Source organism: Coturnix japonica, chromosome 17, assembly GCF_054131305.1.
Source record: "Coturnix japonica strain WE chromosome 17, WE-NBRP24, whole genome shotgun sequence".
NCBI classification, from domain to species: domain Eukaryota; kingdom Metazoa; phylum Chordata; class Aves; order Galliformes; family Phasianidae; genus Coturnix; species Coturnix japonica.
The window spans coordinates 15,977,163-15,997,216 of NC_140679.1; the positions used below are offsets into that span (position 1 = coordinate 15,977,163).

Consider the following 20,054-nt stretch of genomic DNA (forward strand, 5'->3'; position numbering starts at 1 on the left):
ATGTGTGTGTGTGCGTGTGTACAAGTGTGTGCACGTCTCTGTGGCCCAGTGACCACTAACAGCCTCTCTGCCCCCTCTGCCCAGAGCTCTCCCTGGAGAGCGACCAATCCTCACTGTCTCATTGGACAGTGCTCCATAACTGCGTGCAAAAATGTTTTTCAAACTGGTTCTGCTGACATCTGAGGAGGGAAGAGATGTGAGAAACAGGATCTTTTTGGGAGGCTCGTGACTCAGAACTTGGAGCCGGTGGCAGAAAGTCAACACAAACGCCCTGATTAGGGATTAGCTTTGCCCCAGAGCAGCACACGCTGTTGGGGGTCACCGAAAACCCAAAGGCCGCCCAGCTGGACGGGGCTGTCCCAGAACGGGGTGCAGGTGCTGGGAACGGCTGCCCCAACACTCGAGCATCCACTGGGGTTGGGTCAGGGGTCAGAGCGGCAGTGGGGTAAATGAGAAGCAGGGACAGGAGAGCTCTTCCAGCCCCACAGTCCTGCAGGAGCCGGCGGGGCTCAGCGCCACGTCGCGTTAACGCTGAGCACGTTGGGATCTGTCGGAGCTCAGGAGCACAGCGCAGCCCTCCGTCCCACCGCCCGCACGGGACAGCGGCGTGCCGGGCATCCTGCACTGGGGACGGGCTGGGTGCTTCGTGAATTCTTCTAGTCATTTCCAGACATTGGCAAATCCGCTGGGCGCGCAGCCAGGCGGTGTGTGAGCCTCCGGGAAGAGGATGTGTTTTCAAAGCAGCGTTGCAGCTTTTCCATTAAGCAGCGCATCCTCACGGGGACCTCAGCCCAGCGGGGCCGTGAGCGGGCAGAAACCTCCCGCTTTCCTGCAGGGATGGCAGCTCCGAGCCGGGCTGTGGTGCCCCCCGCTGCCCCCCAGCAGCACGACCTGCTGCAGTTTGCGAGTGGAGACATTGTTCCTTAGATCTGCTGGTGGCGCTGGGGACGCCCTCGGGTCCCCTGGCAGACCCGAGCAGACCCTTAAACGCACCGATGGTCCCGAGGAGACCCCCGGCTGCTCTCAGGGAGAGCATCACAACCCCTGGTGGTCCCTCTCGAGGAGATGTTTGCTGCTGGGGAGACCCCCAGACCCACGGCTGCTCCCTGGAAGGCCCCGCTGCGCTCCCAGCTCCGTCCCGCATCCCTCCCAGCCCCCGGCCCCGCAGGTGGCTCCGTGGCCGCGGTCCCCACCTGCGCACGGGCGGAGCGTTGGGGCGGAGCGGAGGGGCCGGGGCCGGATCCTCCCGCAGCCCGGCGAGGCCGCAGGCTCCGCCCCGGCTCCGGCTCCGGAGAAACTTTCCGTCGGCGCCGTACGCTCGGCGGGAGCCCGGAGCTGGGGCCGAGCCGCAGCCTCAGCCGGAGCCGCAGCCGGGGCGGGCCCGGCCCTATGGGCAGCGGGCGGCGCGGGGCTCTGCCCGCAGCGGTGATGTCCGCCCCGCGTGCACCTGCGGAGGGCGGCGAGGCCGAGCCCGGCCCTGCCGAGGTGTCCCCCCGGAAGAAGAAGGGCAGCAAAGCGGGCGGATTGCGGAGGGCCTTCAGCTGGCTGCGGGGCCGGAGGAGGAAGAGGAGGGCGGGGAGCCCGGCGGCTGCGAGCCCCGAGCTGAGCGGAGCAGGTGAGGGGGGGGGCCGGAGGGGGCGAGGGGGGAGCGCTGGGGGGACCTGGGGGGGACGTGGTCGTCGTGGTGTGAGTGATCCGGGGGGTCCCGGGGGGCGTGTGGGAGGTGGGGCAGGAGGGGGAGTGGTGGCCCTGCAGGTGGTCCTGGACGGGTTGACCCGGAGGGGTCGCGGTGACGGCGGTGGAGTTTGGGGCGATCGTGGCGGTGGCTGAGAAGAGCCGCGGGTGGCGGCCGTGGAGGTGGCCGAGGCGAAGTGCAGGGGGTGGGAGAGGAGGGGTCGATGTGGGGCTGTCTGAGGAGGGGCTGAAGAGGTGACTGAGGAGCTGACAGAAGAGGGTTCGGTGCTGGTGGCTGCAGAGGCCGAAGCGGGGTCACGGCGGCTGCTGGGGGGGGGAGGGTCTGGGGTGGCAGCGACCGCAGCAGGACGGACCCGGCGGGCCCCGGTGCGCTTTCGCTGCTGCCCCGAGGGCTGCTGCCGGTTCGCTGGGTCGGCTGTGGCTCTGCGCTGAGTCAGAAGGTCGCTGGGGCTGAGGGAGTCCTGGAGGCACGCCAGCCTCCTCCTCCTCCTCCTGGGCCCGGTGTTTGCCGTGCTCCAGGTGTGGCCCTTCCTGTCCTCGGTGTGGCCCCGTCCCCACGCGCCGCCGTCCTCCGTGTCCCATCTGTGTCCCCGTTTGGAGCCGCCCGCAGGGTGCGATGCGTGGAGGTGCGGGGCTGAGCCGTGCTCTGCTCACAGGAGGGGCGGCACAGCCCCGACCCTGCGCTGTGTCACACGGCGGTGTCCCCTCCTCGGTCACTTCGGTGCCACCCTGATGCTTTCACCTGGAATTCCCTCCTGCCCCGGGGGGTTCATCCCCAGAACCGCGGCTCCAAGAAGCCGCTGAGATGCGTGATAAGGAAGGAGGGAAAGGCGAGGGGGGGTCTCGTGGGCCGGGCTGTGCGGGGGGTCCCTGAGGTGCTGCCTGGGAGCAGCACACGGAGCGTGCGACGCTGCGAGCCTGAAACCTGAGCAGAAAAAGCGAGTCGTGCCAAAGCATGTGATGGATGTTCCTCTATTCCGCCCTGCAGGAGCGCCTGCTCCAGCTCTGTCAAACCTTTTTATTATTATTATTATTTTTTCTAATTAATTATTTTTCCTGAAGTTTTACTGCTCACACGCTGATCACTCACTGCTCCAGGCTGCTCCCCGTGCTGTGTTAGTGGGTGCTGCCACCTCACTGGCTGCACGTTCAGCATCTCAGCACCCACGGTGTGGGGCCGGGCAGCGTCCCCGTGTGGGTGGCAGTGCTGTGGGTTTCTGTGCCCCGTGGGGTCCCTGCTGCACTTCCTGCATTGCTGCTGGGTGCTGCGCTGTGGGGCAGCGCGTGGACGTGCGGCGATGGCAGCACATGCAGGATTGAATCACCCGGCTGGCTGCAGCACTCAGCCCCACCCTGCTGAACCGCCTGCGGCCCGGCTCTGTGCATCCCCGGGGCTGTGCTGCGGCCCTGCTGACCTCGGGCGGGTGCTGCGTGCCGTCCTTCCCCTTGTAACAGGGCTGCGGTGCTCCCCGAGCAGCTCCGTGTTGTGCAGTGATGTCCTCGCAGTGCTGCGCAATGTGGGTGCACAGCTCGGCAGCGCCGGGTGCTGTGTGAAGCTGCGGGCTCGGCCCAACCTGGCAGTGATTCCAGACATCGAGCTGGGAGCTGTGGGGTGGGGGAGCTCTTAAGCAGGGTCTGGGTTGCTCATTGCTGAGGCCATGGGAGCTGCAGGATGGAAACTGTTCCACTTTGGATCAGCCCCGTGGCACATCTGATGGGAGATCCCAGCTCTGTCTGCTCACACTGCTGGGCTGGGGAGAGCAGGGATGCCATCATCCCAACGGGTGGATCTCAGCAGGGAAATGGCACCGGGCAGGGGCAGCCCTTGTGGGGGCTGGAACCTTCTGCTGCTGGATGCTCTCGGGCCCAGCACAGCCTGGAGGAGTGGCTGCAGCGTCCATGAGTGCTTGGGTGACGGCCACAGGCACTTCCACTGCTCCAACGTGCGTTGGCGGCTGGAAGATGGAAAAAGAGAAATGTGTGAGCTGGAGGAGTGCTTGTGAGCTGCAGCCATCGCTTGGGTCGTTCTGCCCTCCTGCAGCTGCTGTGCTTCTGTGGTGCCTGCAGTGACGGAGCACCACTCGCTCCACAGGGTGTGCATTGCCCTGATGTTGTGGAGCTGGGGGTGTTGTCAGCCCTTGGGATGTGGGGTTGGGGTGAAGCAAAGGGCCCTCTGCTCCTGCAGCGCCGTGCGGCTGCTTTTCCTGCTGTCTGCAGGAGGTGTTTTGGTTGGGAACGAGGGAGCTGAAAGCTTTCTCTCTTCCTGTGCAAGCAGAGCTTGCAGACCCGCGGGGGGCTGACAGCCTCTTAACCCTCAGCAGTGCTGTATGCTGCATTGGGGGCTGTGAGCGGGCTGCTGCATGGCCGTGTGCTGGGGGTGTTAGCCCAGCTTTTGGCTATGGCTCTGTATGAGCCTCCCATCACTCGTGATTCCCCAGCAAAGGAAAGGGATCGATGTGCCAGGAGCACTGAGCGCTGGCTTCTCACATTTGATGCCAGCTTCGTGCGGCAGCAGCAGACTTCTGAGTGCTGGGGTTAAGAGCACAGCTTTGAAGGCACGCAGCAGGGCTGGGCGCTGTGGGGCTGTGTGTGCTGCTCTGAGAGCAGCTCGCTGCCTCTGCCCCCCACGTCCCCCATCTCCTCTGTCACACAGTGCTGCTGTCGCCATTTGCTGTCACTGTTCCTGTCCCGAGCTGCTGTGCTGTGCTGAAGTGCAGGAGGTGGTGGGGAGGTGGCAGTGCAGTGCTGTGCTCCCAGTGCTGAGCTCCTCGGATTTGTTCAATCTGCAGAAGGCAGAGAGTGACAGTCCAGAAAATGTGAGCAGCAGGAATCCGCCGGCCGGGCCTGGAGCCGAACAAAGAGAGGTGTGTCCTCAACCACAGCTATTCCACCTGGAGACAACTGCAGGAATTGCTCCTGCAAATAACGTTCCGTAAGAGCCGATAAAACCATTTCAGCGGAGTCGTGTTTCCTTTTAGAAGGAAGGTTTTATTTCATAAGACAATATCATCATTGACTTCGTCTCCGGCGCCGGGGGGAACTCGGGCCAGTGGAGGGTGAGGAGCTGGGCAGGGATGAAGCGAAACATCCTTCACCTGCCAGAGCAGCAGAGCCCTGAGTCCTGCACTGAGAGCTGCGGTGCCCCGGGGCCAGGAGCCACATAGTGCTGACAGCTCCGGCTGCAGCAGGAACTAATGTGAAACCCTCCTGGTTATGTATTGCTGTTAATGATTGGGGATCTTAAGCTGGGTTTTGTGTCACCTTTGCCTTTCTGAGCTTTGCTTCCCCATTAAGGGAACAAGGGCTGAATTCCTTTCTCATTCAGGCAGCGCGGCTCCTGCTCTGTTTGCTCCGTGATGGGGTCAGCGTGGGGACTGATCCTTCCCTGTGGGCACATGGGGGTCTTGGCCCCATGGGGTGTGGGCTGCCCCCCTGGAGAGTGTGTGACCACACCAGGATTGGCTGTGCAGCAATGATGAGATCTGTACCTTGTTGTCCATCTCCCTGTTCCTCCACCCTGCTCTTGTTGGTGGGGCTGGCTCTGACCTTGGCTCTGCTCCCTGCTGGAGCCCCCGCAGTGCTATGGCTGCTCAGAAGGAGTTGGGTGCTGGAACAACAGGGAAGTGTCTGCCTGTATCTGGGGCAGCACTGCAGGCTCCAGCCCCCTCGTTTTTGCAGGGAGAGAAGTGAAAATGCTTCAAGAAGTGCTTGGTGAAGCTGTGTCATGGCAGAAGGGGGAAGCGTGCAGTGCAGGGGTCTGTGTGTCTGCATTGAAGCAGCAGCCCCAGGATGTGGGGTGCAGTGGAGTCACCCCGTGTTGCTGAGCTGGGAGCTCTGCCTCTTGCTTGTGTGTCCGTGTCCTGGTTGAGTCCCATGGCTGCTCAGTGCCCTCAGCAGGGTGCTGCAGCCGTGGGCCGTGCTGATGCAGTGCCATGGGGTCAGGCTCCGTCCGCAGTGCTCTCTGTCCTGCCTCGTGCTGGTGGGAACCTGAGCAGAGCGAGTTCCACAGCAGAGGAGGAGGCTGAAGTCCAAAGGTGAAGCATTGTGCATCACCTCGGGAGGTCGGCGCGGGGCGTCCGGCTGATAATTTCTTCCATCAGCTCCATAGTTGTGCTGCGCCTTCCCCACAAAACCATCCTTCCTATTTACCCGAACCTCCGCTGAATCACCAAAGGAACATAAACAGCGCCGGTAGGAATTGCCCACCCCGTGACCATCTGACCCCTCCCTGCCCTCAGAGCGTTTCATTTTCTCATTAAACCCAGCAGGTAAAGCTGCCCTTCACACGGCCGGGCTGCCCGCCGTGCCCACGCGTTTCGCAGCCGCCCGGCTCCGGGCTTGTCTGTGCAGAATCGCTGCAGCGCTGCTCGGAGCTGCCCTGCCCTGCACAAGTGCACGGCTGGAGCACGAGGCCGTGGGGTTGGGATTAATGAGGAGGGGGCGGGTTTGCAGTGCCGGCAGCGCGAGGTGCTGCAGTGATGCCCCCGTGCAGCCGGGTGGGCTCTGGCCATAGATTTGGGCAGCAGATACGTGAAACTTCGTCACGTTGCTGTCCTTGTGGGGTCAGGATGGAGGGCACCCCTGGGGCTGTGGGTCCTGGGACCCCCCCCACCCTGGGGTGTATCTCCCGCAGTGTCAGAGCTGTGCTGGTGACATGCAGAAATTGTGGGCTCAGTTTGGTGTTACCGGGATGGCTGTGGGCGCTGTGTCAATAGAATGAAGCACAGGTAGCAGAACACACGGAGCAGAGTGGGGCTGGGGGGGGGGGGCGTACCCCCCTATGGCTGCAGTCCCACCCACAGCGCCCACCTCGATCCGGGGCTGGGATCTCCCGGGAGGCCACTCCTCTCCTGTGCCATTGGCTCCGGCACAACCGGCTGCGAGCTGGGCTCCCACAGCGATGGGAGCGGGCGGCCGGGAGCCCTGAGCTGTGGGCCCCCCCGGCAGCCCCCTCTGCACCGCCATGTAGGGTCGCAGCATCCTCCACCCGGAGGCGGTGGAGGGTGAGATCGGAGCCATGGGCAACGCGTACCGCAAGAGGAGTCCCGCGGGCTCCCTCTGGCCGTGGGGTCGGGCTGGGAAGCCCAGGGCAGGTAGGAGCTGGGGGGGCGCGTTGGCGGCTGGATCCGTGCCCTTGGGGGGCTGTAGAGGAGAGTGATGGAGCTGGGGGAGCAGACTGCATCCCGTGAGGATGGGGAGATGGTGGGGGCTCTCACTATGTAGCTGGGGGTACTGACTCCATCGCTGCTGGGGATGTGGTTCAGGAGACTGGAGGAGGCAGAGGGAGCTCAGCCCTTTGATCAAAGGGAGGGTCCCGTGTGAATTGGATGCGTATATGGGGTTATCAGACCCTTGGGGTCCCTGACAGCCCCCTTCATCACTCTGTCAGACTGGGGCACTGTGAGCAGTGAGGCTGCTGACCTGTCCTGCTGATGTTAAGCTGTTCCCCTGTCCTCTGCATGTGGTGGGGAGGGGACCTGACTGTGCTCCTAGCCTGGTACAGGTGGGGTTGGTGGGACTGAGGTGGCATTAAGGGCTGTATGGTGGCTTGTCTGCACTCCCTGCATACTGAAGCCCCTTCCTGTGGTGTGTGCCAGCTCTGGTGTCCTTTGGTGCATGTCCCCAGCACCACCACATCCTTCTCTGCTCAGAGCCAGCACTGGGGCTCTGCTGCCAACTCTGCTGGCATCCCAGTGTCCCTCTTGTCACAAGGCAAACATGTCACAGCCTGGATTCAGGTCCCTGGCTGGGCTCAGCGTGCAAGAAAGCCGTGTGAAACTGCAAGATGTGGTTCAGAGGTGACCTGTGGAGCACAGTGGGCAGCCATAAGGCTCAGCCCTGCAGGGGATCTGCAGGTCCATTTGTTTCTGGAGCACAGGGACAGGTCGGGGTTTGCAAAGTGGGTGGCTCTGGGAACGCGCATGGTGTGTTCTCAGCCTCATAACTGAGGGGTAAAAGGTGTGTAATGTCTGTGACAAAGCCTTCATTTATCCACACCATCAATTACCTGTTGAAATCGAATGGGTATTAAGCAAAGCAAACAAGTCCCAAGGAGTCAGATGGTGGGGAGGTGAAGCGAGCACCTCCCACCCTGCAGGCTCCTCGTGACCCCTCTCCCTGCAGTCTTCTCTCCATCAAACCATTGGTGCTGGTCCCACTGGGCACTGGTCCCCTGCTCCATGCCAGCCCTGTGCTGCCCTATGAGGGGCTCTGAGCAGCCCCTGGTCCCACTGGTCCCATCCTGTATCCATCCCCAGGCTGGGGCATTTCTCTCCCAGAAGGAAGCTTCCTGCCAGCCTGGCTGCTTTGTCAGCATCGTGCCTTGCTCCAGAGGTCGCACTCAATGTCCCCCCACAGGCCTGGGGTTGCAGGTTGGGGGCTTCAGGTTGGCTGCGCCATGGTAATGTGGGCAGATGGGCCCGAAATGTGCACGGTGGGTGCAGCAGCGCCAGGCAGATGCTGGGATGGGTGAAGAGGGCTGAAGGGCACGGGGTGGAAGGCGCTGAGAAAACATGGGGCAAGTTCTGTTTGTTCTCTGCCACCGCTCCATGGAAACGGCGCGGCGGCCACAAAGCCAAAGAATTTGCATTGTGTCGCTTCAGCGTTTCGGAGGGCGCAGCTGGGATCCCGGGCTGGGGGCAGGGTGCCGGCCATGCTCCGTGCTGTGGTGCTGGCCATGCTCCATGTCTCGGTGCTGGTGAGGCCGGCAGCATCCTGTGGTCCCCATCTCTGTCCGCTCAGCCCCACCGCCACCCTCTGGTCCTCCTGGGGTGGGTTGGTGTGGCTGGGGCTGGACGCGCTTCCTGCTGCTGCTGGGCTCCGCAGGAGTTTTGCTTGGCCAGCCATGTGCTTTCGGAGAATATTTGCACTGCTCCTCCCTGGACCCGCTGGCTGCTGCCGTGTGACCTCCCTGTCCTGGGCTTTGTTGTGCTTCTCCACTCCCACAGGGTTCAGTCTGTGCCGGCCATTCCAGACCTGGTGCTTTGGCTATAGGGCGTGCAGGCAAGCAGAGCCCGGTGCTGTGTGGCTGCCCGATGCCTTTAGATCTCAAAGGGCAGGAGCCGTGTGAAGGGGTTGGCAGGAGGCTGAGCTGCCCACAACCTGCTCCCCACCATGGTGTGAGTCACCGCATCCTCAACCCCTCCCTGTGCCTGAGCAGGGGATGGATGTAACCCTGGTGCATCCCCTCTGCTCCTCTCTGGGCTCCTTACGGCAGGAGCTGAGTGGGGAAGGTCCCTGGCAGTCCTTGGGTACCATGGAGACCGAAGCCTCTTATCGGCTCCTTATCAGGACAGCCCCGCCAGGCCCTGCTGAGTCAGGGTGCAGGAACGTGGCACAGGTCCAGGCTGTGCCCAGCAGTGCTGAGCAGCCAGCTGGGCCCATGGGGCTGCAGGAACCGCTGCTGGGAGTCCTCAGTGCTGCCGTGTGTGGAGGAACCTGCAGGGTCTTGTCTCTAAGCCTTTCCTGGATCTGCTCCCGTGCAGAGCGCAGGACCTGCTGTGACAGGCACGGCTGACATTTGCAGGCTGCCTTCGGTCCCTGCAAGCACAGGGCATGATGGCACGCATGGTGGGGATGGATGTGGGCAGTGAGTGGCAGCAGCACCGGGCAGGGGTGTGTGGGAGGTGCAGGGCAGGGGCTCAGTGGATGCAGTTCTAACAGCTCTGGACTTTGGCACAGCTTGGCCTGGCTCACAGGTGAGGGAGGTGGTGACAGAGGTGTGCCCGCAGTTGGGGGCTGCCACACACAGGGCTCACCCCCAGCCTCCCCTCGCCCGCTGTCTGCCCGCGCTCTGTCTGGGCCATTCCCACTCGGATCCGGCTCTCGGATCAGACTCTATTTACCTTCAAACCTGTTTGGTGGCTTCTCAGGAGGGGCCGAGCACGGGTGGGGACACGGCAGGAGGCCCCGTGCAATGGGCTGGGAGCGGGCACTGTGCTGCCTATGAGCTCTATGGGGCTGAGGGATGGAGCAGCCCAGGAGGGACCGCGGCTTTGCAGTGTGTTGTGTGACCAGAGCACAGACTGTGCTTCTGTGGCTCAGCTTGTCCCCATTTCATTGCTGTGCTCCTGCCCGGCAGCAGCTGTGGAGCACAGCTCAGCCCCGGGTGGGGTTTTCCTCCCATCCCATCCCTGCCTGCTTCGCTGTGGCCATTCACTTGCCTGGGGCTCTCGTGGAAGTTTTCTGCGCTGTTAATTGAAAGGAAGAAAAAGACCCGTGTTTGTTTTCCCATTCAAAATTAATTTTATTTCTGCCTCTGCATGGGATTGTCTTTGAGAACGGAGCCAGCAGCGCCATCCGGGTCCTGTTTATTTACTTTGTGAAGATGTTTTCCTGGCTGGAACATCAGCCCTGGAGCGAGGAGCAGGGCAGGCTGTAACCCTGCAGATAGCACTGTGTGACAGCCAGGGGCCGTGTGGCCAAAGCCACCATCAATATTATTGTGTGCTTGTCCTGCCTTGGGGCAGCTCAGTCCCACTGTGTAGGCCCTGTGTGGAGATGGGGCAGCAATAAGGGTGGGGAGATCCTGCAGCGCTCTGGGCACGGAGGGACTGTGCTGTCCCTGAGCAGCAGCCACGTTTGCACAGCTGGGTGTCGCCTACAAGCACCGTTTGATGCCCCATGGTGCAGAAAGTCCCCAGTGCCACACAGAAGGGAGGGCAGCATCTCCTCCCATTGCTCCTCTGGGACCTCGCAGCCCCCATGCCAGCTCCCCTGCTCCTCCTCCCCATTTTTCCCCGGTGAGTCAGTGGTGCCGGGCGGGCGCTGCCTGTTCCCCGCCGCAGGACCCGAAGGCAAGTCGGGGCAGTGCAGTGCAGGCAGCAATGGATGCACACACCTGGGGATGGTGGCCCAGCCCGCTGCTTGCAGGAGGTGCAGGCGCAGTGTGGAGCACGGAGCCAGCGCTCACCCCTTAGCCAGGCAGTGGAGGGTTTCTCCCTGTGGTTCACCCTAAAGAGGGAGCCCCGTGGCTCAGCTGTGTCCCTGCAGTGGTGCCAGCACCATCTCATTGCAGCATCCTCAGCTGAGTGGACCCAGCTGTGCTCCTTTGGGGTCTCAGCCCTGGTCTCTCCTTCTAGACCATCCCTGCTGTCAGCAGTGCTTCACCTGTTGGACACCAGGTCCTGTACAGGGAAACCACCCTTGGGGCCATCCTACCTGTCCTGGGCAGGAAGCCGGGCAGATCCTCCTGCTGCAGGATGAGGCTGCCACGTGCACATGAGGCACGTGTGTGCCAGGCTGGAGCGGCAGAGCCTGGAGGGGACGGGTCGATCCAGGGTGCGTCGCAAGGAATGAGAGGGATGGGATGGGGCGCCAGCTCTGCGCGGGCGTGTTGCTGCCGGTGTGGGCTGCAGCTGCAGCCTCTGCTGTGGGATCCCCTGTGCTGTGCTGGGATCCCCTGTGCTGGGCTCCATCCTTTGCTGCCGTAGATGCTGACCCCTTCCTGCAGCGCAGCATCTCCCTGAGCCGCGCTGGCACTGCTGCTCATGATGCACTGCCTGCAGAGCAGAGGGCAGCGCTTGGTGCAGCACGTGCTGCCTGCTTTGTGCACCCTCAGCCCTTTCATTATGGCCCTTTTCCCTTTGCACAGAGAAAAGAGCTGTGAGTGTCTGCCTGTGGCTGCCGGCACCTTCTGGGTGACTGTGTGGGCTGTGGGGCCAATCCTGCCCTGCTGTGGGACAGTGCTGTGCCACTGCCAGGTCAGGGCAGTGCCTGTAGTGCAACCCATCCGTGCATTGAGTAACTGCTCTGCCCGTGTTTGGCTGCAATAAGCTCATTGCACAGCCCATGGGGAGCTGCCTTTGCATGGTGCTGCTGGTTCAGCGTGTGGGATGGACGCGTGGTGCTGGTGGGGTCCCAAGTGACACTGGTGGGGTCAGCGCTGTGGTGGTGCAAAGTTCAGCACCCACCTCTCACCCCACATGGTGCCCCAGGAGCTGCTCCCCATCACACCTGGCTGGGCTGCCATCACTCAATGTAGGGGGGCAACGAGGGGCCCTGGGGGTCTGCCCGTCACTCCCTGCATGGGATACATGCTGCGCCCATCTGGCAGCACAGGGGGATCCTGGCAGTGTCTGCACAGCGGGGCAGCCCAACAGTGGGTGCAGAGAGGTGTGGGTGCTCCCTGCCTCTGCCTGCAGTTCTATCCCCTTGTGCGTGGGCGCTGCAGCTGCCAACCCTCCCCCCCTCCCCACCTGCCCCAGCGGCTGGAGCTACTGGTTAGACTGGTCTGGAGCCCGGTTATCCCCCAGTGCCACAGGCTCCAGTGACCATGACGCTGCCGTGCTGGGGGACACGGTGGGGACGTGGGGGCACCGGCCCTACCTGCCACGCTGCAGCACATCCCAGGGGGTGATGTCTGGGGACATAAAGCCTCCCAGCTCCTCCCCGTTGTGAAGGCCAGCACTCCGGTTTGCAGAGCTGTTGTGCCCAGTGGGGACCAGGCGTGTTTGATGTGGATGATGCGGCAGGATTCCCCCCGAGCACAGAAATTTGGGGGGGGATTCTCTGCGCTCAGCCCCGTGTCAGGCAGAGCGCGTCCCCGCTTCGTGCAGGAGGGGAGGGAGGGCTGGGGGCGAGCGGGAGGCCAGAGGAGGGGCCCTGCTCTCCTCCTCCCAGCACCGGGAGCAGCCGGGCTGTCCCCTCCTGCCGCCGCGTGTCCCCCCCCCCATCCCCCGGCTCCGGCCTCTCCCCGCGCAGCCGCTCCGCCGGGCGAGCATCCTCCAGCCGGGCATCCAGCAGCCGGGTCCTGCGGCACGGCCGGGCGAGGGGGGGAAGAGCGGTGGGCTCAGCATCCGCCCCCGGCGCGATAGGCGGCAGCAGAGCCTCGGCTGGGGGCGAAGGAGCCCCCCCTCCCGCGGGGAGCAGACCCTTCTCCTGGCCACCATGGTGGTTTTCATGGGCAGGAACCTCTCCTCGTTTCTGGCTTTCTTCAAGAAGAAGGGTGAGTGGGGACGAGGAGGAGAGGAGGGAGGGAGAAGCGCTTCGCTTGTCCTTACACAACCCCGGAGTGCCCCAAGCCCCGCGTGCATCGGGGGGTCCCTGCAGCAGCTGCCGACCCGAGGAGGGCAGCGAAGGTCACCGCTCCGGTTCTCACCGCGGGGTCGTGCTGGGCGCAGCTCATATGCACGAAAGCAGCTGAGCCCATGCGGGTGGGGGTCAGGCGAGGGGCTGCCAGCAGTGGGGGGGCATTTCTTAGGGGCAAGGCAGTGCGATGGGGTTGTGGTCGCCTTGAATCCCTGCTCCCCAGCGTAGGGGGTCCCTGAAGACCCTCCATGTGTGCTCCGCACCCAGCCAAGCCTTGCAGTGTTGTGGGTGCTGCTGGAGGCAGCTGGCTCGGCTGTGCGGCAGGGTGGGCCGGCTCCATTGTTCATGGCCTGCTCTTTGTGTGCCGGAGCTTCAGAGCGTGGCTGGGGCCGGGTGTGAGCTGTGCTGGGGACAGAGCCTGGGTGTGACAAGGCAGCGGCTGTCCCGGTTGGCAGTGGATGCTGAGCAGTGGGTGCCGGAATCCCCGCAGTGTTTCCCTCCAGCCCCTCCGCCTCCTGTTGTCTCCCTTCCCTTCCCCTCCTTTCCCCTCCCTGCCTGAAGTTGTTTTTTTCCAGGCAGGAAGAGCTGGAGGCTCTGCAGGCGGCCGAGGGTGGATGGAGCGAGCTGGGCTGTGCCCTTGTCCCTGTGCCCCCCTGCCCCAGTGCTGCCAGGTGCAGCCCCAATGGGGACCAGCTCTGTGCTGGCTGCCGGGGGGGAAACGCCGCATCTCACAGCGCAGACAGCCTGACTCCATCTGATCGATCAGGCAGAGCTGGAGGGATGAGGCTGGTCCTGTGCTCTGAGCTGATGGGCAGATTGCATCCAGCCTGGCTGGGGGCTGCTCGCATGCGGGGGGCTGGGTGGGTGACCCCTCTGTGTTTGCAGGTGCTGCCAAGACTGAGAACGACCGGCGGCTGAGTGTGCAGTACAAACCAGGCGATGAATGCCCCGACAACGTCTTCTTCCCCAGCACACGGCCCCCGCACCTGGAGGAGCTGCACAACCAGGCCCGCGAGGGGCTCAAATCCCTGCAGCACCAAGGTACGTACTGCAGCCCTGAGGGCCCCCGCTGCAGGGCCGTGTCCCCAGGGCTGCGGGCTGGTGTCCCCAGTGCCCCGGGCAGCTGGCTGTCCTGCCCATGTGGGCGGTGCTGCAGAGTGACCAGAGTCCAGCACTGGGGGTGGCACCAGTTGCTGCTGCCCCGCTGCCCTGGGGGGCACTGGCTGTGCTGCTGGGCTCAGCAGCTGCAGACTGATCCCCTTCCTTCCTCCTACAGAGAAGCAGAAGCAGACCAAAAGTGCCTGGGACCACGGGGACACCAACAGCCTCCAGGTGAGCAGGGGAGCTCCATCCGGCCTTGCCAGGGTCTCTGTGGGGCGTAAAGTGAGCGGGGCAGCCTCCCTACACCCTGCACAGAGCAGAGGGCAGCACTGCAGCCCAGAGGGGGCAGGGATATGGCTGCAGGACCAGGAGAGGGGGGTTGCAGGGCAGGAATGGGCTGTGTCCCCCTCAGTGTTGTCCCATTTGTCCCGTGATGAGGCTCTGTCCCTGTCCTCAATGTCAGTGCATCATGCCCTGCCTCTTGTGGCTCTGCCTATGGCCCCCACCATGCTTATGTCCCTCTGACCCCCCTGTCTGCCCCACTGGTGTCCCCTAGCAGTGCTCAGGGAGGCAAGGAGATGGGATGGTGTGACAGGGTCTGCTGGCCACATCCAGCCCCATGGGGGGGGCCCCTCCCTGGCTGCTGACGGATGAGAAACTCCCACTCTCTTGGCTGAGCTGGAGTTTGCTTCTTCCCTGGGCTCTGACCCCGCTCCCAGCGCCTCACCCACGTGTATTTGCTTAAACTGCTGCCTCCCTTTGGCTCTCAGCCACCTTAACCCATTAGAAGCAGGCGGGGAGGGTTTGGAGAGGAGATTCATGGGGCTGTGTCTTGTCCTGACCTCTGGGAGATGCTTTGGAAGGATGAGGGTGGCACAGAAAGCCATGCCCATTACAAAACTGTGAACCCAGAGTGGCAAGTGTATGCCGCATTTCCCCTGGCATTGCCACCCCATAACCTGCCCCAGCCCTGGGGTGGTTTTGGTTTAGTGGTGATGAGGATGATGCTTCCCTCTGGTGTGGGGACAGGGCAGTGCCAGCCCCTCTGCCCTGCTGGACCTGGCTCGTCTGCTCTCTGGGGTCTACAGGGCTGTGTAGGGTCCCTGGGGCTGCTCCCGGCCCTGCTCATAGTGGGAGGACTCTGGCTGCTGGTGTGGCTGACTCAGCCTTTGGCCCTCGGAGTAGCTTTTGTCTGGGCTGTGGAGTCAGTTTGCGGCAGAAAAGGGGCCTGGAGGGGACAGGGCCGCTCCTTCCCCCAGCCTGGGGTCCATCTGAGCCCACTGTGTCCCCCGCAGTCCTGCCTATTGTCAGAGGATGACAGCGTGTCCTTACGGAGCCAGGCGGCTTCCTGCATCACCGACAGCGCCTCTGAGGACGCCCTCTCCATCCGCTCCGAGATGATCCAGCGGAAAGGTGCCGGGCTGTGGGGCCAGGAGCCAAGTGGGTGCGAGGGGTTGGGGGGCAGCAGGAATCCCTGGGGGGGCTTCAAGGCTCAGAGCCGCTGCAGGGATATGGGGGCTTTTGGAGGGAAGAGAGCAGCTCTGGCTGAGTCAGAGGCTGCCACGGGTGCTGGGGTGGGGCTGGGTGAGGGGACAGACGGGCACACAGTGTCTCCTCCCTGCTTGGCTGCAGATGCTCCCTGGGCTGTGCCGGGTGCATGAGCAGCAGCTGGTACTGGGCTGCAGACATCAGGGACACATGGCACAGGGCTCATGTCACACCAGCTGGGCTCACTCACACCTTTTACAGGTTCCACCTTCCGACCACATGACTCCTTCTCCAGATCTTCAGAGAAGGCCAGCAGGAAGAGGAAGGAGAGGAGGACAACAGTGCTGGGCATCCCCCAGCACGTCCAGAAGGAGCTGGGTAAGTGCACGAGCAAAGGGCTGTAGTAGGGCTCATTGCCATCCCTGGGGCTCTGTTTACCTCATCTGGGTGCATCTGCCTCGAGATCTCACCTGGCTCACTTCTCCCCGCTCCCAGGTCTCAGGAATAGCCGTGAGCTCAGGGGGCGTCCTGCAGATGGGCACGTGGGCAGCCAGGCACCGCAGCCCCTGCTGAATGGCGGCCAGGTCTCCGGTGACGCTGTCCGCATCCCCACCATCGATGGGAACCTGCCACCGCTGGACGTCCCTGGGGGTGCCCGTGTGCGCCTGGGAGCCTTGGAGGAGACAGACACAGCCCTGCAGAAGCACATTGACCGGGTTTACTACGACGACACGTTGCTGGGGAGGAAGACATCGGCCAAGCTGTCACCTATGGCGAGGCCAAAGTCTCTGGCCGTGCCAGGCATGACCACCAGCGCCAACCCCCCGGAGCTGCTGAGCCCCGTCATGTCCATCTCACCCCAGGGCACCTACATGTCCAAGATCATTCCCAACGCCATCCTGCCGCCTATGGTGGACGTGGTGGCCCTGACAAGGAGCAGCGTGCGGACGCTGAGCCGCTGCAGCCTGGTGTCGTCCAGCCCAGCCTCAGTGCGCTCCCTCACCCGCTTCTCGGAGCACAGCACCCGCAGCCGTGAGCCCTCCTCCTCCAGCGACAACTGGAGCCACTCGCAGTCCACCGAGACCATCGTCTCCAATAGCTCCACCATCTCCTCGCAGGGCGGCTCCGACCGCCGGCAGGCTGAGGCTGGGCTGTGCTGTGAAGCCGACAAAGCACCTCGCTCTGACACTGATCAGATCAGTGTGTACAGCTCTGCCAGCTTCAGCAGCGCCTGCTCCAAGCCTGCCGTGGCTGCGGTGCACACAGCACACGGGCTGCTGGCCGTGGGGCCCCGCAGTGTGGGCGGCAGCAGCGGTCGCACATCCCCTGCCTTCAGCACCAGCAGCCAGGCAGAGGGCTCGGACACGGGCAGCCTGGCGAGTGAGCGCTCCTCGGCACGCAGCGTCTCCCTCAGGAAGATGAAGAAGCCGCCGGCACCCCCTCGCAGGACATTCTCACTGCACCAAAAGGTGGAGGGGGAGAACAAGGTGCTGGGGCTGCCCCCCAGGCCCAACCGGCGGCCACAGCAGGCGAGCGACGTGCCCTGGTCACAACACCTTGAGCCCTTCAGCCCGACGGTTGAGGATGAGGTCTTCTCATCGACATCACTGAGTGAGACCAGCAGCATCCGCTCTGAGAGCCTGGCTGGGACCAACTCCCCCAAGACCTCGCGGGGCAGCCCTGGGGAGCGTGGAATAACAGTGGTGCTGAGGGAACCCTCAGCTCAGCCCAAGTGGAGCTGCCCAGATGGCTCTGACCGCACCATGTCACCCTCCAGTGGATATTCCAGCCAGAGCGGGACGCCAACGTTGCCCACCAAGGGGCTGGGACCCCCAGCTGCATCCCCAGGCAGGGTCCAGCCCCAGAAGCCGGACAGGGTCTGCTCCTTACAGTCCCCTGCGCTGTCCGTCTCCTCCTCCCTCACCTCTATCTCTTCCTCTGCCTCAGACCCAGTGCCCTCTGAGACACCGCACTGCGTGCAGAGCCGTTCAGATAGGTTCGTTATCCCACCACATCCCAAGGTGCCTGCTCCCTTCTCCCCACCGCCCACCAAGCCCCAGACACCTACTGCCCCCACCGGCCCCCTCACCCCTTTACCAGACCCATCAGTGCCCAGTGCCGCAGGGCAGGAGCCCTCCACCAAACCCAGCACCAAATCACCGCCGCCGTCACCACCTCCTGCCTACCACCCGCCTCCTCCACCGGCCAAGAAGGCAGAGGTGAGCCCTGAGACTGCCTGCGAGGCCCCCACAGAGGCTACCTGGCCCCCACCGCCTCCCCCGGCCCCCGAGGAGCACGACCTGTCCATGGCAGACTTCCCCCCTCCAGATGAAGCCTGTTTCTCCAGCCTGCCCCTGCCTGATGCCGTGCCAACCCCAGCAGCTGGGCAGAACCATGCACCAAGCGTGGCCACCACATCTTCCTCCTCCTCAACCACCGTCTCCCCGTGCATCCAGCAGCAGGGCTCACCGCTGTCCCCCACCACACCACCTCCTGGGGTCACCGTGCCCCCACCCCCACCTCTCCCCCCACCATCAGCTCCTGCTTTACCACCCCAGATCTGCCTTAAGAAGGCGACGAATGGCTCCCGGGCAGACAGCAAGAAGGAGCCAGCATCACGCAGCAAGAGCAGCCCGGTGCCCAAGGAGGACGCCAGCCTGCCCATCGTCACGCCCTCACTGCTGCAGATGGTGCGGCTGCGCTCCGTCAGCGTGGAGCCGCCCGCTGTGCCCGAGGAGCGCGCGGTGCCGCAGAAGCCGATCCGGCGAGCCCTGTCCACGCGGCAGCCCAATCCTGCCAAAGATGCGGTGCCTTCAAACCCACTGCACGCCGCTGTGCAGCTCAAGGCCTCCGCTGTGTCCTCTGCTGAGGCCTCTGGGCTGGCCACGAAATCCTTGGGTGGTAAAACGGCCCCTCCTGGCCTGGAGGTGCCCACTGCCGATGGGCAGCTGTCCCCCAGGCACAAATCCCCCACCTCCACCGCCAGCTTCATCTTCGCCAAAAGCGCCAAGAAGCTGGTGATCGAGACTCCCTCATCCCCTGAGGCACAGGCCGACCTGAAGAGGAACTTGGTCACCGAGCTGATGAATTTCTCCGGGCAGCGCTCGGCAGCCCCGGCTGCTGCTCAGCAGGGCAAGGCACCGGCGCACAGAAAGCCTGGCAAAGTGCCTCCTCCTGTCGCCAAGAAGCCTTCGCTCGGCCTGGGGCCATCTCCATCTCCATCACCACTGAGCCCAAAGGCACCGGAGGCGCTGGGCTCCCCTGCACCAGATGGGAAGGTCAAGGCAGTGGCAGTGGAGGAGAAGAGCGGGACGGGCAGTGAGCCGGTGGGGACGGCTGAGGGCAGGAGTGCTGCAGCTGCAGAGCCACCAGCACAAGGTATGCAGAACTGCGGGGCTGGGGGTGCAGGCTGAGATCTCTGTGTGTGATGGGGGCTCCTTGGCTGAGGGCTACGGCAATGCTGGGGGTGGTGCCAGAGCCAATGAAACTGAGTGTGGGTGCTCATGGCGGGGGGACCCAGCGCAGCACAGGCTGCATTGTGGCTGCTGTGGGACACCAGGACAGCAGAGCAGGGGTGGGTCTGTGGGAAGCTGCAGGAGCGGGTCCTGATGGGCTCTTCCCTCTTGCCTTGCAGACAGACAGGGAGAGACGGCCTGAAGGATGGAGCTGCTGGACTTGTGCCCCCGCAGACAGGAATCCAAATCTCTCAGGGACCTGGGCAGGTCAACGGATGAGTGTGGAACTGGTGACTAACTTACCACAGGAAGCAAACAGCCTTAGCCTCCATGGCCTTGATGATATTTATGCAAAAATGGTGTTGGTTTCACTTTCCTAAGTACTACAGCTTTATTTTGCATTATTTTTTTTTACTGGACTCGAGTCCTGCGCCCAGAGCCAGCGCTCCTCCCTGCTGCGCTGCCGCGTGGTTTGCGCGTGTGGAGCAGAGCAGCTGCACAGAGAGGAGGGCGAGGGGCTGCAGCCACACAGGTGAGAACATGGGAAGAGGACGGCGCTGCCTGAGCACAGAGCTGGATCCATCCTGCTCCCAGCCAGCTGGGCCCATGAGAAATCAAAGCACTTTGGACAAAGGAACTGGAAGGCTTCGGCCATGGCCGCCCCTGGGAGGAGTTGGGCAGCAGAAGCAGCGTGAGACGGAGCCCTGGATGGAGTGGAACGGGGCTGCAGCCCTGGAGAAAAGCACGAGGGGTCTCTGGGCCAGCACTGCTCCCTGCCCACAGCTCACCCCGCTGCTGGGCACAGCCAGCTGGTAGCAGTGTGGCTGCAGCAGGAGCCCAATGAGCTGCTATTCAGGCCCTGGGCTCTGGGGTGGAACCTTGATTTGTTTCTGTAAACTTTGGTCACATTTTGATTTCTTTGATTGTAAGAAAAACAAACAAACAAACAAACAACAACAAAAAAAAAACAACAAAAAATGAACCAAAACCAAACAACCCTCTGCCGCCAAGTAGCCCCTCAGAGCTCTGTACCTGGCTGGTAAAGATGATGACCGAAGCTCAGTGCCTCCTGTGCTTTCTGGCTTTGATCCTGGCTGCTGCCAACCACAGCCTCACTGCATCTCACTGCATCTCAGTGCTGTGCAGCTCTGGGGTGCACAGACCCCCCCAGAGGGGCTGGATCTCGGCCTGTTGGTCCCCACAGAGGGGCAGAACTTGGGCTCCATGTTGGGCTTTTCCTGGCAGCACTAAAACACATGACAGGCATAGCCACCTCTCCCCGGACAG

General features: G+C 63.2%; 1 protein-coding gene across 3 annotated transcripts; it reads left to right on the forward strand.

Moving 5' to 3' along the window:
- The first annotated feature begins 1,257 nt into the window (after window positions 1–1,257).
- On the forward strand, window positions 1,258–19,824 carry NHSL3 (NHS like 3). 3 transcript variants are annotated; one of them, XM_015883285.3, is made up of 7 exons: window positions 1,258–1,615; window positions 13,609–13,764; window positions 14,000–14,055; window positions 15,120–15,237; window positions 15,574–15,690; window positions 15,808–18,690; window positions 18,947–19,824. In XM_015883285.3, exons 1-7 carry the CDS (start codon window positions 1,390–1,392, stop codon window positions 18,967–18,969), a joined length of 3,579 nt encoding a protein of 1,192 aa, XP_015738771.3. In that variant the 5' UTR covers window positions 1,258–1,389; the 3' UTR covers window positions 18,970–19,824. The 3 variants fall into 3 exon arrangements, with proteins under 3 accessions (XP_015738771.3, XP_085374631.1, XP_085374632.1); XM_085518505.1 differs by lacking the exon at window positions 1,258–1,615 and adding an exon at window positions 6,548–6,788; XM_085518506.1 differs by lacking the exon at window positions 1,258–1,615 and adding an exon at window positions 12,319–12,640.
- Window positions 19,825–20,054: the final 230 nt, after the last annotated feature.